The 19,302-nt window shown below is 37.4% G+C and overlaps 1 protein-coding gene across 4 annotated transcripts in view; it reads left to right on the top strand.

Moving 5' to 3' along the window:
• The window catches only part of FNBP1L (formin binding protein 1 like), a 45,861-nt gene that overhangs the window by 19,146 nt on the left and 7,413 nt on the right, over window positions 1–19,302 (top strand). For 3 of the 4 annotated variants that reach the window (XM_054073330.1, XM_054073331.1, XM_054073332.1), the window contains exons 3-10: window positions 6,714–6,767; window positions 8,278–8,425; window positions 8,826–8,888; window positions 10,420–10,524; window positions 11,054–11,182; window positions 13,176–13,322; window positions 14,136–14,339; window positions 16,719–16,877. In XM_054073330.1, the coding sequence (XP_053929305.1) occupies window positions 6,714–6,767; window positions 8,278–8,425; window positions 8,826–8,888; window positions 10,420–10,524; window positions 11,054–11,182; window positions 13,176–13,322; window positions 14,136–14,339; window positions 16,719–16,877 (1,009 nt within the window). The remainder of the gene's footprint in view (window positions 1–6,713; window positions 6,768–8,277; window positions 8,426–8,825; window positions 8,889–10,419; window positions 10,525–11,053; window positions 11,183–13,175; window positions 13,323–14,135; window positions 14,340–16,718; window positions 16,878–19,302) is intronic. The other variant, XM_054073333.1, reaches the window with a different exon arrangement.

Raw genomic sequence — 19,302 nt, forward strand, 5'->3', positions numbered from 1 at the left:
AAATTTTAAGATTCAGAACAAAACCATAGTAATATTTTTCCACTGATGTGTTTGTTGCAAAGTGCATTATCCATGTCTGCATTTTTGTATGTGTGTTCCACCAGCTTCAAGTCTCTGCTGCTAATTAACTTGTCATGTTCAATTGGCCAGAGCTGCACCACATTGTGTTAAGAAATCTGATTGGAGTCATTGAGTACAACTGAAGAAAGGAACAGATTTTCCTGTCCTTAAATATGCCCTTTCCATGGCTGGTCTTGTCCCTTTGGGTGAGATTGTAACCCAACCCCCCTTTGTCCCCCCTCTCCACTTTACTTCTGTTGGTGCCAAGTGAAAAGTCTTTTAGGTCCAATAGGAATTTCCCCTCAGGGGTCATACAAGAATTGTACAAGAAGAGTAGCAGCAATGGAATGTCAGAGAAGCACATTCTTCAGAATAAAATAGGATTGAATTTTAACAAAAGGTGCACACTGTGTTTGAAGAACAGGATTTAAAATAAGAAACTCATGTGAACTTGGCCTTCACCACAGCCTTTGCTGTCTCTAATTGCTTTGGGGATTCAGCTGAAGCTGCTGCCTAGCCCTTGTCAGACTGACACTGTCAGCAGCTTCTCTCCTGTGGTGCAATCCATCCTCTTGTCGTTGGCAAACTGGATTGTCACCAGATTCAGGGCTTTCTCATAAGTGCAGTAATTAGGTTCATAGCTGGGCATATGGATGTTCTCTATCTAGGCTGTTCATTTTCTTTCCAATTTCTTAATCAGTTCCTTTGATCCAGTAATGTGTATTCATCTAATGTAATACCTCACTGCTTTACTGAAGGATTTTTTTCTTGAAAGGAAGGAAATAAATACCACTTTTCCAAAGCTGGCGTGGAAGAGCTTCGGGAGGTAAAGGAAAGTTTGTAGCATGCATAGCACCAATTTGCAGCCCCATTTTGTTCTGTTTATTTGTTTGTTTAAAAATGGAAGTGTGTTTTATTTGCACAGATCTATCTGGATCTTTTCCTTAAATCATATAAGCAAATGATATTTTGCTTAATTCTGTTTAAAGGTTTGTTCCGCAGCTGGTAAGATGAGATACCACATTATTACTTCGGGTTTTCACTAAAAATAGGAAATCTCTATTCAGTATTTTACTCTTTGGGGTAAAATGAATGATTTTTCTCAAAGTGTCTTTCAAAACCTAAGAGTTGTTTCAAGTATCCCTTCTGTCAGAGGGCTGGGCTGACTGTCCATATGCAGGAAGTTTGACAGTTTTAGGGAGCACAGGTCTTGACACGGATGTGTTGTACAGTGCATGCGTGCACTTCTGTAGTGAATTGTTAGTAGTGAATTACCTTGTGATAGCAACTTGATTTCAGCCGTCATTGCTCTTGAGGACACTCACTATTTTTAACCACATTAAACAGTCATATGGCCTCAGAGGAGAAGGAGATCAAATGAAATTTCCAGCTCCAGAAGAGATACCTGTCCTGCAGCTTGCTGTTAAGAAGATCTGAGAGAGAATGGACTATGGTTCTGGCAAATTTTAGTTCTGTCAACGTATGGCCTGTGAGACAGACGTTAATATCTCTGATAAAAATTTCTAGTTTGTCATTGTTGTTTCCTTTCGTAGTGAAATACTATCTGAAAAATAAAGTGTTGAGAATCGCTTTGCAATGAACTTAAAAACTGAGGTTTATTATGCGTTTAGGTGTATAAGCAGTATGGTGAGTTGTCACCTCTTGATAGGTCTGTGGCCCTCTTAGCACTTGCATGGGACACCAACTTAAAACAAGCTTAGTGAGGGGGACAATACTAGTGATGTATGGTGCATTTTCTTCTGCTGCTTTCAGTGTGGGCCATGAACATTCTGTTCAGGTTGTTGATGGATCTTTTTCTCATGGACTTAAACCCAAGGATGAGAACTTGAGTGGCTTTTTCATACAGTTTTCACAAATTAGAGTCCGCGTCCTGGCAGAAATTCATATTCACTTCGTGTATTCCCTTGCATTTTGCAAAAATACGTTTTTTTTTTTTATGCCATCAAAACTTAATGCTGAGACTTTACGAGATACAACAGCGGTTCTGAGGTTCCTTAGGAGGTGGCAAGTGATGCGTGTACAGCATATGAAGAACTGCCTGAGTGGACTCACTGTGTTCTTACGGCATGCAGTCATTGCAGTTTGTGGTTGCTGAGTAGTTCCAGAAATGATAACTTTGAGAATAACAGTGATAACAGTGAGAATCCTGTCCAAATGCTGGTTTTAGGTTGCAAGTCATTCCTTGCTATTCTTCGATAGGCAGTTCTTGATAGTGAGAAAGCCTGTAAGAAAAATTGAAACCATTGAGGAATCCTCAGTTGTCTATGGAGGAAAAGAAGCTGTCTTGTCTTTGGCTGCAATATACTTTGTTCTAAAAAAGAACAACTATGATTTCATCATTTTTTTTTGCGCTACCTTAAAGGAAAATCTTAGGTTTTGTGTAGCTTAGGTCTCAACTAACATATTGTGGTACACCAAGGCTGGTGAAAATTGTTATAGGCTGTTACTGACTTACAGGGAAATGAGTTGGGACAAACAGATAGTAATATGCATTATAGATTAACAGATTTCGTTTTAATTATATGAGTCTTTAATTTGTTCATATTTTATAATTGGAAAGAAACAGATTTAGTATCTACCAAATTTACTGGGCTCTTGTTTCAATTTCATAATTGAACTCTCAGATGCTGGTTTTGATCAGCATTATTGCTTAAAAGGGGAGAGGTGAATGTCTGGTTTGTTTACTTCTGCATCATCACAAACAAAATAATTCTGGGCGTTCACTCCCTTTTTGTTCTGTCTGAAGCATTCTGACGCTTGAGAAGACAGAAGAGTTCCGCTTCATGGGATGCTAGGCAGTAATGGAAGTTGTAACTGCTGAATTTGGCCAGCTTCTCTCTTTTCAGTTTAAAGAGAATAGTGGTGATTGTTCTTGAACTATTTGAGTGTTTCCCTTTAAAATTGTACGTTGTGATCTTTAGAGATATCTAGTGTATCTGAGCAAATGTTTTTTTTCACATTCCTTCTGCATACTATTGTGGATGTATTTTTTTTTTCCTAAATACAATTTTAATATATGCATAAGTCTAGTCAAATTGAGACATAATAATCACATTTTTATATGCAGAATCTTGGAAACGTTTAAAATGGGTTTAAGCTCAGGTGTGAAGTTGGGGACACAGATGATAACCATGCGTGGTAGTTTCTCAAATCTCTCTTCCTTTGATTGGAATTGAGAACTTAGCTATTACTATCCAAAGAGAGATGTGGCAGGTTGTTTTATAGTGATGTTTCTGCAAGACAAAACATATGAATTGTTAATGGTTCCAATGATAGTTAGCTTTGTAAACTCAAATCCCCTATTTCAATTTTGTAAGTTTCATATCTTCATTTAAACCTTTTTCTGATGACATATTACTAAATACAATTCATTGTTCTTGTTTTCACCCAGTCCATAAGATTGCTAGGCAGCCACTGAAGCTTCCAGAACCCTACAGAAAATATTGCTTTACATATAAATATGAAATGTACGTACTGCATTGTTTTCATAACTTATGAAAGTCACTAAGCTCACCGTTTGTTGCCTGGCTCGTTTGTTATGTGATGTAGAGGCTGCAGAGTTTCAGTGAAAGCAGATGCCACAGTATTTGAACTGCTGCCTTAATGCAGTTTCCACCAGATTGATGCTGCTGCTGCTGTTCTTTGTGTTTTATATTAATTCACTGAAGAAAGCTTAGGTTGGAGTTGATAAGCGCACCATTTGTACAAATATCTGTAAAACTTTATATAGATGTTTTATGTACATGACTAAAAATTTTAATTTATTAACTAGGGTGCTTTCTGAAACTTCTGGCTACGTGACTGAGGTCATTCTTCTCTTAAGAATCTGTGAGCAATTGAGGCTGCTATCTTGCTGGTATTGACCTGAGATCAGTGTACAATGAGAAGAGATGTTGGTAAAATTACAGGAGCAGCCAACTGGCTGTGGTTAGTCCTGTATGGAATCTGCTTCCATATGGCAGTTCTGATGGCCTGCAGTTACTTTGCAGTTTTCTGTTAAGCTATTCCAGATCCATATTTGGATCCTGAGGATTAGACACACGTTGAGATAAAAATGTCAAATAATATTATGCCCCCTTAAAGTGTCAGCTGGCTCCTCTTTGAGACTATGCTTCACTCCTCATACACACCTCATACACACCAGCTGCTACTCAACCTGTGTTTCTTCAAAGATTTAAATCTAATTTCTCTGTTTTTTCCAAGCGTTGGTGTTCACCTCTTGGAAAAGCCCTTTGTGTTTCATCGCTTGCATGAACACTGGCTCTTTCTTTGAACTTTACATTCTGCATTTGCTAGCTGTTTCGTATTTATTGGCTTCCATTATTGTATCTTGTGCTATTATTGAACCTTAAATCCTGATTACACAGTGTCTCAAATCTCTATGTTCCTCTGATCCTAAGGCAGACAAGACTGACTAACGAAACTGACTGTTATTAGGAGAAAGGATTAGATAAGGTTTTTGTCTGCCTGCAAATAGTGAACAACTGCATAAAACCATGAAACCAACAGAAAATCAGAATGCTAGTAAATAACCTATATGTGTGACCCTTTACTTCTGCCACTTTAAACTGTATGTTTCCTAGTAAGTGATTTCCCATTTTTAACACCTCTGAAAGTCTTCCCTTGGAAAGGCCTGTGTGGTTGCTTAGCGACAGCATTGTGTGTCTGTTATGCATTTCACCTTCGGAATAACAATAAGGGGAATTTTAGAAGATTCTCATTCGTTAATAAGCGCTGAGGAGCAAAGCAGAAATGTAAGTGAAGATGACACATGGGAAAGTTCCTTAGCAAAGATGATTATTCTTTCTTTTCTTTTACTTTGGTTTATTCATTTTCCAATAAAAATGTCTTTGTTTAATCCCTACCAAGGAGAACGCTACAACAGGCTGTGGAGTCTCGTGACAGTGAAAAGGGATTTTTGTTTTGACTGACGTGAGAAAATTCTTCTAAAATTTGTAGATACTTTTTAAAAATCAGTGTTTATTCTGTTTCTTAGTACATGTCAATGTAAAAACAACTGGACTGTCTTACCATGATTGCTCTTTCTCGTTGTAGTCTCGGAGGGTGTGGGGAGAGACAAAGGGTCCCACACTGACTCCTTGCTTCTCTTGTGGCTGAGCAGTCTCACTGCTTGTACCTTTGTGCCGTAGAGATAACGTACTTCCAAATGAATGGATTTGAGAAATGATGCTGGGTTATTTTAGGTGAAAGCAAGATTAGCACCCTTGGTTTAATGATGAAGTAGTTTGAAGGTTGTAGCAACTGAAGTAACACACGGACAGTAGAGTGAGATACAAAACGTGCATGCAAGATTTTGTTTTGTAGAATCTTGACTTATGTCTCCTCTCCTTTTTCTGTAGCATTGGGAGTGTAGGTTGCTTTATGTAGTCCAGTTTACTGCTTTTGGGCAACCTGTTTTGGGCTGTATTAATGTTTAGTCTAAGAAGTCAACAGCCAGTATCTCAATGACTACCAGACAGAGAGATGGAAGAATTATATACAGAGGCAAATTAAAAGACAGCTGTGAAAGCAGCTCTGCTAGGTTTGCATTGTTTCATACTTGATTTCTTCTTTGGGTGGATGTGTAAAATAGTTTCATTATAAAATGAATCTCTTTACACAACACAGAAGTAGGAATGAAGTGTATTTCATACCAGTTAAAAAGCCTCAACCTCAAGGACACACTTGGAGAAGCCTTCCCTGACAAACTCCAGGCAAACTCTCAAACAAAATTCTTTCAGTTGTGTTCTCTTGTTTTATTGTGTTTTTTTTTTTATGTTGTTCTTAAATGGAAAATATTATTTAGACATGTACAGGAGAAAAAATTGCCAGCATTGTGTTGCTTCTATTTGTGGTTTGTAAAGCCAATAATTTATATGCATTATTTTCTACTGAGATGCTAATTCACCCTTAAAAGTATTACTTTGATACTTTAAATGAGTGATATCATAACAGGCAATCTGGTCCACAGTTTATAAATATTGCTAGCAAGATTTCAGTGAAGTGGTTCTAATGTTTGGAAAATACAAGAATTGTTGTGAGAGCGGGCACTGGTATTTAAATACTTGTCTATTTAATTTGAGTTGTAGATCTTTTTTTAAATGCTGTTTGCTGCTTTTAAAGATGCACAGCTACTGAGATGTTTCACTTCTTTGACCTCAGAAAGTACAAATGCTGAGGGTGAGCAATTTGAGAAAAATCCTGTGTGTTAGCAGATGTTCTTTAGTATAAAAAAAGATTCTTTATATGCTGTAAAATTACAAACTCTCACGGGGAAGGAAAAGAACTGTAGTAGAGTTATAACTTTCAATTTTTCTGTTTCATGGAAAAGGGTGTTAAATAAAGAACTCAATATCTTACATCTAGTCTCTCTGCCACAGAGGTTTTTAAATAATTACAAATATATGGTTTGTATATACAATATATTGTATATATAAAGTGGCTCAAAACTTTGAAAATGCCATAGATTTCTGGTCAGTGTTATCTTAAGGACCCTTATGAGACAGAGGGAATATCTTTGTTCTTTGAAGTCACTAAAAAGAAATTGTTTGTTCGTGCAGTTTTCTATGTGTATGTCATCTCTTCTCAAAAGACACTCTAAAACAGCATTTTGGTTTGTTCTTCCTTAATAGAAATCTGGTTAAGAAGTACTGTCCTAAGCGTTCACCCAAAGATGAGGAGCCCAGGTAAAAATGTGCATTTCACGTTCTTTGTATTAGAAATGAAGACTGTGTTTTACTCTGTCCTTTTATGGATTATTTTTTCCTTTTTTTCCTTTTTTTTTTTTAAGAGAAAGTGTTTAATTGGCTGAGACAACAAAGTAATTCTGTCAGACATTCTTAAGCATGAAACCTGAGTTTACTTCTGTTAGTATTTTAAAGTAGTAAACACGGCAGGTTGTTCTCACTCCATTCCCAATTAGTCTTTAGCCAGCTGAAAGTTTGAAAGCAGAAGTTCAGTGTGCTGTGTGCAGTCTAGGGCTATTTTTATAATAGAAAAATAATTATTTTTTTAATAGAAAAGCTATTATGTGTCCTTGGGCTTTGGGGTTTTTTTTGCTTAGTTTAGTAGAGTTTTTCTATGCATTTGTATGGCACTACAAATACACATTTGTGTACTAAGACCTGAGTGTACGCAGAATGGTCTTGGTTTTGGCAGGAAGAGCTCTTAAACTGCAGACTTGCTTTCGGTCTGGAGACAAAATAAGTAAATGTCTAACTGTGAAGGAGCCATTTGTGCTGAACAACTTTATGGCTCTTTGTCAGATAGGTGCTTGTTCTGTTGTCCATGCCCGTGGCCATTTTTGTATGGTTTTTCTCTTGGGATAACTCTGATGAAAGAAGGAAAGTGGGCAGGTTTCAGGCTGCAGCCAGAGCATGTGCACAGTGCCTGAGAACTCACACCAGGATCTCCTCTAGTTCTTTTGGCTATGTAAAGTTCCTGGACCATAGGGAGTGGGATTTCCAGTGCTAGGGTGTTATTGGAATTCTCCGGAGCCGAGCATGTGGAGATGGCAGTATTCCACAGTTAAAGGAGAAAAAGATGTATATTTTAATGTGGTGCCTGTTTGTGTTTTTTTTTTTTTCCTTTCTTCCTTTCCACACACATTTTCTCCCCTTTGCCCCTCCTCTTCCCCCCATTTTAGTGCCAGCCATAGTGGCACCTTACTTCCAGCCGGGAGGTGGGCAGGCAAACAGGCAGCTGTCTCCAGAGCTGATAGCATCCTGCTCTGTAGATCATCCATCGGGATGCATAGGAGTGCTATGATTGGCATGTTCCACCCTCAAGAACACCAAGCACATCATCTCTGCAGCAAGTTCAGCCTCCAAGCCTAGGGACGTATGTATCCGTTCACTGGCTCAGGCCTCTCAGTGGGCAGCTTAGGAGATACCACTATACTACAGGGCTCTCCAGGTAGTATTCTTCTTCTTTCTTTTCCATCCACAAAAATCATATTCTTATAAAATGTATTTGAAGAGACATTGCAACGTAGAGTACCTGCTAGGCTCGACGTAGGCTTTCCCCACTTAAATTTCTGCTGCAATTCAGTTAGTGTTAAGATAAGGCTTATTGTAAAATATGTATGATTTATATTTTTTTATTTAATTGGGAGTACAGGCTTTATTAAAAGAAGTCTCTTTTAAAAACCTGTCTCACATTTTGTATATTTTTCTGTGTGTATGTGCTTTCTGTCAGGTTTACTTCGTGTATTGCGTTTTTTAACATCCTTAATGAGTTGAATGACTATGCAGGACAACGAGAAGTAGTTGCAGAAGAAATGGGACACAGAGTGTATGGAGAATTGATGAGATATTCTCATGATCTAAAAACTGAGAGAAAAATGGTAATTTCTATACTTTGGTTTGATAATAGGGTATCAAAATTGTTATCTTATAATGAATCGATGTATTTGTTGACCCAGCTTAATGAACTTGGAAATAAGTAGATTTTATAATACATTTATAAAATACATATTTGAAGTTATTCTGTATTGTTATGTAGTGATTTACTGCAGTTATTAAACCTAAAAATTAGGATCTTGGGAGGTAGTGGTTGCTAGTAACTTTGTTGCCATTGTGATTTTCATCTGTGGTCCTCTCCTTGTATGACCAGTAAGGTCTTCCAGAGAGTGCAGGTAACATGGGAAATACTGCACATAAGAGTGGGTCAACTGCAGCAGTGACTAACTAATGGTGATACTAATAAAAGGAGGTGTATACTGAATTTCTTTGTGGTGGTTTTAGCATCTTCAAGAAGGACGAAAGGCTCAGCAGTATCTGGACATGTGCTGGAAACAGATGGACAATGTGAGTCTGTGTTTTGTTTTTTTTCCTGTCGATAATATGACGATGTGTAAATGGAACTGTGGTCATGTGTCTTGCTTAGGCTTTACTGTTTAGCTCAATTACTGACTGTCCAAATCACACTTAGTGACATCTACAACACAGCTCTAGTTCCCCATTTAAAAAAAGAATTTCTTGTAAACAGCTCCTGTGTGTACATGTTTGAGTGGAGCCTTGGCTTTTATCTGGCGTGAAGGAATCTATTTTTTAACGTGGATACAGGCTTCTTTAGTCGCTTTGGTCCTCGGGGTACTTCTTGTTTAGATAGTAATTAATAATGAGTATTTAAATGAAGGTAAAATCTTAGGTCACTGTATTTGACTTGAATTTGAGGGCTTGTTCCATGAGGTTGATTCCGGAATGCCACCGTAGGCTGTTACACTTTCAGGAAGTGGAATTACTCTTTAACAGAGAAATGCAGGAAATTAATTTCTCTATAACAGGTTATAAACTCCTTTTTCTTGAGAGAGGAGCTTTTAAAGGTGAGAAAATACATTCAATGAAGCGTGTTCAAGATGCAGTCTGATAGTCTGCTGAGTTTGTGTCTTAGAGATGTATTGTGTCTTTCATCCTGATGATTGTGAAGCACTATGGGAGAGGTGAATCTCTGCGAGGTTGCTGTGAACCCGGGCAAGCAATATCTTGCTCCAATGTCGTGTCAAAGAGCTCAATTCTTGATCAGAGGACCAGAGTAGAAGCAGATGTAGTAGTTGTAGCTGCTATCACCCTTCACCAACATAATCCCTGGAGTTCATCTCCATTGGTCATGTTGTGGGCACTGCATTTAGTGCAGTACAAGGTCAGTGTTTTAAGTCAGTGCAGCCTTTATGGGACACATTAACCTCAGTTGCCTGACTCTGTGCTGGAGCAGGAGAGCAGTGCTAAGACAGTCTCTGTTGGCAGTTTGTCTCTAGAGATATTAGTTTCTTGAGCTGCAAAGGTTCTTCCTATAGCAGTTTGCTGGATATGTCCAACCAGATATATCCAGCATCAAGTACACTGAGTACTGTCACCTGCACTGCTTACTGCTGTACCAGTTGATGTGAATACTGATGATAATGGGTGGGTGTACTAAGATCTCATAATGTAGATAAATCCTTCAAATCCAGTTTCATGTAATTAATTACATTAATATTAATCACTGAAGAAGGGTACTTGAAAATTTTACTCATACAGGTTCAGGTTTAAGTTTTCTGCCCCCTGACTTTTGTTTAGATTATGGAAGTTAGGCTAGAAGTTGGATTTGCCTGTTTATAGCTAACTGCAGATCTTTGTAGTAAGTTATTTTGTATTTTGATTATCTGGTGATGTATAGCATAGTCACAGTTGATTCCTTACTGGTACTTCAAGGAAATAAGTTTTAGATAGAAAAGTTGAAAATTTTTGAGACTTGGTTGCTGTGAGAACAAAAGTATTTACTTAAAGGTCCTTAGTGAATTCCAGATATTTAAGTGGAAGCTTCGATATGTCTTTTTTTTTTTTGTGGCTTTTTTAGAGCAAAAAGAAATTTGAGAGAGAATGCAGAGAGGCAGAGAAGGCACAGCAAAGCTATGAAAGGCTGGACAATGACACTAATGCGACAAAGGCTGATGTTGAGAAGGTAAGAGTAGTATCATTTCTTTCTTTCTCTTTATTGTTAAAAGCATGTCATTTGCATGTTTATCATCAGAACTGGAACAATGTTCTCTGAGTATATAAAATTACTTATAAAATGTGCTTGCTTATTATGTGCAAAATCAAAGGTACAGTAAAGTATAAGACAGCATGGAGAGGGAGTGTGCTTCATTAGTCTTGAGATGATGGCTATCTTCCTTAGGCAGGCTTACTGACGTTTGGTGTCTTGTGGCGTAGATGTTCAGTCACTCCTATGTTTTCTCCAATATGCATTGGGTAATGGAGATAAAATGATCATTACTTACTCGATACATAACAAATCAGGTCTGTAGACTGTCAGTATATAAAAGTCTCACATTCTTTTTAATTTTCTTTATAAGGATGTCAGTTTTGATGAGTTGTGATGAGTGTTTTTGCATAGTTGGTAAAATAAATTAAAATAATGCTGTCATTGAAATGATGTATGTCATTGAAAAGCACCAGACATGTTTGAAACAATGACACTTTCCTACTAGGCTAAGCAACAGTTAAACCTGCGCACACACATGGCTGATGAAAACAAAAATGAATACGCTGCACAGCTACAGAACTTTAATGGAGAACAGCACAAACACTACTACATTGTGATTCCTCAGATTTATAAGGTAAAATAATTAGCAAAGAACGAATGTCTGGTCTTCTTTTAAGGGAGAAGTAGATTTTAAAATTTAAAACTTTATTTTGGGGATTTAATTGATAAAATTAGAAATTAGCATAGTATTTGTACAAACTGTTTCATCATGAGACTACAGTAATTGCACTTAGACTTATAATGAAAATATTGTTGCACTTTCTATGAAGATTTTGTATTTTATAGACTCTGTTTAAATATTGCTGAAAAGCTATGGCAAAATAAACATTTGAGACATCTGGGTTAGAGCAAACATTTAAAACAATCATTCTAGTAAGTTTTATTACTAGTTCTCTTGATGTTTGTGTGAGTATGAATGCTTTGACTCCAGCAGAGAGGAAGAAAGCAGGTAGCTGACGGTGGCTCTGGGGTTTAATTTGTCTCATGTCTGGGTATAAAATGGGCAGATTTGAGAAAGAAGTCATTGCTTCATCAGTATTGCCAGCAATTCACAGAGCTCTCTAAAACAATAAGAAAAGTTAAAGGCTAAATTCAGTCAATACTTAGCATCTGAAAAGGGGTTTTCTCAAGGTGCTCCATGTATCTATGAAATGGTTTTTTTTAAGATTCTTTAAAAAACAGTGAGTCATTGCCTCAGGTGAGGAAGAGTTCAGATGTGCATGGAGCGTATGTTCAGCCGCTTGCGAGAACGCTGTGACTGTAGAAGCTGGTTCTGAGACAGGGAGAGAGGAAGGGAACAGTAAAAATGCTGACGTTGTTTGAAAGAAACCAACTCAGGGACCCTTGATGGTTTCCAGGAGGACCAGGGAGCAGATATTTTTTAAAAATACTTATTTGAAGTTCTAGGATTCACAGGAGAAAATTGCTCTGGCTTATTAAAGAATTTTCTAACATTTTCCCTGTTAGGCAGCACTACAGTAGATCTGCTGTAGCTGCAGGAGAAACAGTCCCATTTTCTATGCATGTAGCTTGGACTGGAGTTTCGGTTTATTGCCTTATTTCTCTAGGGTTAAAATCCGTTATCCTTGTAAGATATTGCTTATGGTGTTTGCAATCTCCACTAAGAGCAGAAAGGCCTAGTCCGACTAGGGATGACGTTTTCATTATTTCTTTGCAAGTGTTCGGTAACATTCTGTGGGAGAATCTGGGGAGAAGGATTTAGCTCGACTAAGTTGTTACTTTGCATCAGAGATAAAATCTGCTGCTGTTTGAGTCTTTGTTAGAGTAGATACAGGGAAGATCCGACTTCTTAACCGGTTTTTTATAATCTGTTGATGTATGTACTGTTGCTTTTTTTCTTTCTTTGGTTTTGTTTTTTCCGCCTCCAATTAGGTGAAAGGTCCAAGGCTATTATCTTAATAGTATTTCTCTTTAATTTGCGTGTTTTGTTCCAGTAGGCTTTTACTGCAAATCTTATGTAATGGTATTCTTTTCTTTATTTTCGTGCACACTTCTAAAGGAAATGATTTGTATTTCAACTCAGAGACCATGTCAAAACACCATATAATTTTAATATTTCTAATTTTTCCTATTTTTTTATTGTTGCTGTTTATTGGAAAGTATAAAAATAAAAGTGAGATAGAGATACTTATCACCAGAGAGAAATTATTTGGACCTAGGAGGAGAGAGTAAGGAGATGTAGAAATTAGTAGAATTTCTTTATTGTAGTTTTCATTTTTGCAAATATTTTGAACTAAATAAGTGGCTGTAGATGCTGTGTACGTTCTTTAAAGAAGAATAAGGAAAGAAAGTCCAGTCGTTTACATCACTTATGAAAATCTGAGTACCAGCATTTCGTAATTACTGTTCTGGGCATCTTAGGTCTGTGTCTAAAAGGACTTGATTTTTTAGCTTAATTAAGTTCTGTGTTGTTCAACAAATAAGAATATTGGGAAAGCACAGAAGTTCTGTACTACACTGTGGTGACCACAGTCACTGTATACATCAGCATAGGGGGGAAAAATCTGAAGATAAAAGCTTTATTTTATCTTTGTTTGTGTTTGCAGCAACTTCAAGAAATGGATGAAAGAAGGACTATCAAACTTAGTGAATGTTACAAAGGCTTTGCTGACTCTGAACGCAAAGTTATTCCGATTATCTCTAAATGTTTAGAAGGGATGATCCTTGCAGCCAAATCTGTTGATGAACATAGAGTAAGTAGGATTCAGTGAGTTCTTAAACGTGCGTGAGCAATTTAACTGATATGGAAGCTGTGAAGAGGAGAAGGATGGACTTAGCCTCAATGTTTATCTTTCTGTTGTCAAGTATTTGTCTGCTTGAAAAGTGTTGTGACTTCAGTTTTAGCCTAAATAGTCACTTCCACTTGCAGTGTTTCTTCTCTTCCTGTGTATATTGCTTTCTTGTGATCTGAAGATCTTTGACACTTTCTCACTGTATGTGATTATGGACACATTGTTTTACTTATTATGGAATATCCTAGAATACCAACACACTCGATATTTCCTCCACTATGTGGTATTAACTGACATCAAGGGTGTTCAGTGAACGAAGTGTCACTCTGTGTCCTGTTTGATTGCAGCTATTGGCACTTCTTTCTCGTTTCTTCTGATATGGTTCTCTTCTATTATATCTTACTGCATCTAGCTGCTTAGTGTTATCTTCGTATTGCTGCTAATGTCAAAGGACTAGCAGGTGGAGTAGTCATTTGGCCCTGAAGCATGTCCTGTTCTAAATTTGTGGTAACCCTTGGGGAGTATTTGCTCTTTTCTGAATAGCAGGGTAGGCTTTGATTTGCACTCATGGTAACGCTGCTGAGAAAAAAGAAAGTAAGTTATTATAGCTCAATATATCCCAAACAATACATTTTGAGCTCTCTCTCACCTTCCCCTCTGTACATCTCTGCAGTGAAGGGAAAATTTATGTCTCCGTTGTTTTTCTGTCTCTGGTTGGTTCTTGATGCGTTTCCTTGTTTTGCTTTTTTAAACTCCTTAATATCCTACATTTAGGACTCTCAACTAGTGATAGACTGCTTCAAATCCGGTTTTGAACCTCCTGGAGATTTTCCATTTGAAGATTACAGTCAGAATATTTACAGAACTATTTCTGATGGAACCATCAGTACACCAAAGCAGGAAGGCTTGAGAATCGATTCAAAAACTACCGTGGGCAAGGCTAAAGGAAAGCTGTGGCTGTTCGGAAAGAAGCCAAAGGTAATAATTAAGAAATTACTTTTCAGAAAATTAAAATGTGACAATCTAGAGGTCATGGAAGCAGCAATTTATATGTTTTAAAATACCCTTCCTGTTGCCTTCCACTATAAGGAGATCTGAAGGTTTGAGAGGGCTTGGATATTTATCGTATTAAAAATCGATTTCTCACTGGGGGAAGCTTTCTGATTTTTCTTCTTATGATTTATGTCTGGGAATGTTTTTAATAGTTATTTGATGAAAGTAGCTTCCCATTTTTGTAACTTTCTTAAGTTCCTGTAAAGAGCCTCTGCAATTGCATAGAAAAGGTGCTAATTGTGAATGTCAAAATGGGGGTCAGGGTGGGGTGGAAGTATGCTTTGGAGTTGGGCAGACTTCAGATCTGTCTATTATACCACAGAGAGCAACCCCCTTCTGTCACAGTTTGTGGGTGTTTCTATATAGAAGTGTTACATAGACATTAATTATACCTGCTGCTAGTTTTGAAAACTTCTGGGGTGTGCATGAGAACAGTGAAATGTATCATACTGCATGGAAAACACAGACTGTTGAAGCTCCATACAGGTAAATGCCCCAGAAGAAATATTAGTGTAAAAGAGATAAAAATATTCCTATGCTCCAGAAAAAGTGAAAGCAGAGAAATTACTCCTGTCTTGTATTATTATATGAGTTTCAATTAACATTTTCTGTTCAAGGTGCCTTCGTGGATTAACAAAAGAGATTATCAATTCATGTATTAGCTATACAAATGAATAATGAAGCACTTACAAATTTAGATTTTATGCTAGGTCTTTAGTTAGTATTGGAGCATATCAGTGAGTCATCTTAATGATTCCCACAAATTTCTTTGTGGTTATTTTAATGCTCCAAGTCAGTTTCTGCCATTTATTGTTGGAAACTATTCTCAGAGCTTGTTAGTGGTAAGATTTATTTTCAGCTCTATAGTGTTCCAGGAAAGCAAATCTTTACAGAAATAAAGGATATAGCTGATTCTTTATTCCCCCCTCAGTACATTGTGTAACTGCAGCTGAGTGTTCAAATGAAAACTGATTGTTTACTTTTCATGCAGTCTAATTAATGATTGATAATTTTTTAAATGCATTCATGCATTAGCATATTCATTGCATTTGGCTGTAGAGTTGGGGGAGATTCAGCCTGTTCTGAAATTCAGTTTTGATGTCCAGTTTGACAACAAGACATCTTTCTGAGAAATTTGGAGAGGGAAGCTATGAAAATCTGCACTGGTTTTCAGTCTGGTCCTTGGCATTTACTGCATTTGTAAGAAATTACTTGGTGTGATGACAGCCGAAAAGAGCGGACAGGACTTACCCTGTTCTTTATTCTCCTCAGTTTGTGTAATTTGTATGTAGTCTTCAGAGAGTCAGCCTTAGTGTTTCCTGTGTGGAGTTACTGGAGATGCATACCACATGCATCTCTTCGTTAAGGACCTGAAGGAAATACTATCTCCCTTTTTTCACCTGTTTCGGGGGAGGATGGAAGTGCACTCTACAAAACAGCAGCTGGCAGCAGAATACTAATCAGGAGATACATATTTAATTCCAAATGCTATTTACAGGTTTAAAAAGTATTCTTAAATTAGCTAATATAAAAATAGGCTGATTTATTGTAGCTGAGGGATTCAGGGTGGCCTTTGGGCCTTCACTTAGATGAAACCATGGCTGCCCTTGGCTTCTAGATATGCATTTGCCATTTTTTGATGTTGTCAAAGACATCAAAGTCTTTTGGAATGGGAAAGAGTTGTGCAGCAGAGAAAATAGTACAGAAAAATCGAATGGGGGAAAAGCAGCAGAGGTGTGAGAGACAAAAAGTGAGAGAAGCAATTTGAAGAAAGGGAAGAATAAAGTGGCGGAATTCTCAAGATGACACTGCTTAAGAATGCCACACAGCCATCGTGTCAGTCCAGCTTGGCTACATAGACCGAGCAGACTTCGTTTGAGCCATTCTCCGTAAGTGTGCCCAATGTTTCTGTTTTAGCTTAACCAGTAGGGTGCATCAACATGCAGGAACAAACAGGGAGGAGGAATGTGCCCACTTCCAGAGCAGCTGTAACTGGAGTTGGGAGCAGCAGAACTTCCTGTTTTAAGGAAAGAGCCAGGCAACTTCGGCATCTGGTGAGGATGTGGTGGAAGTGTTGAGTCTAAAGTTGTTTTGATTATTCCTCATCCTCTGCACCAGCCTGCAACTGAAGATTAATCGTGACAGAAACCTTTTAAAACCAATACGTTTTAGTGTCAGTGTGTCTGGAAGGTTAAAGGCTCTTTCTGTGTTGGATGGAAATTTTATTTTTGTAAGACAGAATATTCATTTTAAAATCACTTTAAACATTTGGCTTATTTATTGCTTTCTTTATTTCCACATTAGCCACAATCCCCACCCCTAACCCCTACTAGTTTATACACATCCAGTACTCCTAATGGGTCCCAGTATCCCATATTCTCCATTGAACCAGTGCATTATTGCATGAGTGACATAAAAACAGGGAAGCCCAGAATTCCTTCTTTCAGAAGCCTCAAAAGAGGGGTAAGTTTTGATAACAAGTTGAAATGCATGATGGGCTATGAAACAGTGTGTTTGTGATGTGGCTTTTCTAATGCTCTTCACCCTCATTATAAGGCTTACTTTGTTAAAAGTAACACTTGAGCCATGGGGTTGCTGTTAGGATGCCTTGTTTCATGTTATATGGAAGTTACCAACAGGTAATTTTTATGTTGAAAGTAACATAAAATAGAAATACTCTTCATTATGTTCCAAATACTTGTGCCTTAAATAAAGGTGTTATAAAGAGGGTGCTCAGCATGTGCTTTTGATACCTTTCTTCATTGTTGTTCACATTCACAAATGTTTTCCTACCACCATGTAGTGTAATTTTGCAGTAATTTATCATTGGGTATATAGTCAACACAAAAAACATCTGGTAGATCAGTTGTCTTGTTTGCTCACTCTTAATTGAAATAGCGGTAGTTGATTACGAGACACTGAACTAAGAAGGGAGACATTTCATTTCTTTTGTATATCAAATTCTGTAGCACATGGTGTGGTGCTTGCAGATATTGAAATACTGATTTTTGAAACATTGCAATTTTAATGCATTTTCTAATTAATAAATTATTCTTGTTTGTGCAAGGTTCTTTTGGCTAAAAATATTGAGAAGTTACAACCAAATGCCACCTTCTGAGATTTATCAATTAATTTACTGATTTATAGTGGCCTATCCTGCGAACAGAATTTGTTTGGAAGACAATTAGAAGGAAATGTGGTTTCCTAGCAACATTTACAGTACTAGCCTGTGAAGCACAGGCTGCTCAATTTATGTATGTTTTATGATACTTATTGATCCAAATAATGAGATAATTGGATGCATTTGATTATGTATAGTTCCTGATTCTCTGATATTTGAAAAAAAAAAAATTGATTTGCTGTCTTGTGCATCAAGAATCGCTGACCACTGTTGATGTAATGTGGAGATCAAAGTCCAACATTGTTACATTGCAGTAAAGTTAATGATTTAAAGGCTCCCTTACTGTTGTTGTGAAATATAATGAGTTACACTTATTTTCTTTATCTTTAAGTCACGTTGTAGCACCTTATTTCAGGCCCTCAGATATCGTGGGAATGCCCTTTCTACTACCACCATTTTTTTTAGACAATTCAGTATTGTTGAGGACAGTTCCTGCTTCCCTGTCCTGGGTCATTTACTTCATAATTTGTTCTGGTCATGGAAATATGTGCCTTCTTCAGTACTCAGGGAGCAACTAACTGGACTAGATAGTTGTTGAAATGGCACAGGTCTTGATTACATCTCCATTGTGTTGATCACTAAATGTACTGACTCCTGGATCATAAAATCAACACCTTGAAATATCAGTGGTTCTAGAATCTCTTATTGAAGTAAAAAAATCATCTAGCAAATACAGAATGCAACATGTAGTAAAAGTGAATTAATATGGAATAATATTCTGTAAAATTAGCAAGGATCACTAGTATCCTACAAATCTGGATTAACTAAAATATCCCACATTATCAGATAGTTAGTCTCTGTAAATAATTTAATTTTTATGTTTTTAAATTCCTTGCAAGCATTTTTAAAAATATCACATTATCACATAGTGTCTTTTCAACTTAAATGTAGACTGTAATTTTTATAGCTTTTTTTTTATCTCATTGATTAATCTTATCTTTATGATATTCTAGCACTATAATATACTAGCACTCAGTAGTTGCTAGTACACGATGTGGTTTTCCACGGTTTTACCCCTGGAAAATGATGTCCAAGTGGTATTGCCATGCTGAGCTACCAAATAGTATTTAATTCGCTTCTGCTTCTCCCAAGGTTTATCCATGAGCTGGCACATCTTTGACAGTAAGCACACTGGTGATTTTGTTTGAGGTGCCCTGGACCAGATGTGACTCAACTGTCGCAAACCCAGACTGCCCTCGCTATGTGCTGCATGTATGAGGTTTTCCTGTCATGCTGTGTAGCAAGAGCAGCGAACAGCAGCTGTAGGGCAGGGTATTGAAAATAGTCTTTCAGTGCGAGCACATGTACCTGGGGTTACTAGTACTGCTGTTCCACCCGGCTGATTATCCTTTGAAATCGTGATGCTTCCAGATAGTGCTTAGGAGAGGTCTTTGCTCAGTGCCACCTGATACATAAACAGATGCATTGTCAAAATAACCCTTAACCAGTGTTTTCCTGGAAGACACTCCATCAAGGGAACAAGAAGTTTATCCTGTAGCCATTTTACATCTTTGGAATTGATTGAACCAAACTCTCAGTTGTGAAGATGCTTCACGTTCCTTACTGCTGGAAATTCTGATTTTGTGTGTGCCTCAGTCGACATCCATAACGATCTTGAGGGTCATATATGATGTTGGAGATCTGTGTCTGCTCCAGCCTGATGTTTCTCTGAAGAGGGTTATCCAAAGGCATTGAAAGCATGGCAGA

Source organism: Cuculus canorus, chromosome 8 (assembly GCF_017976375.1).
Source record: "Cuculus canorus isolate bCucCan1 chromosome 8, bCucCan1.pri, whole genome shotgun sequence".
In the NCBI taxonomy this organism is placed as follows: domain Eukaryota; kingdom Metazoa; phylum Chordata; class Aves; order Cuculiformes; family Cuculidae; genus Cuculus; species Cuculus canorus.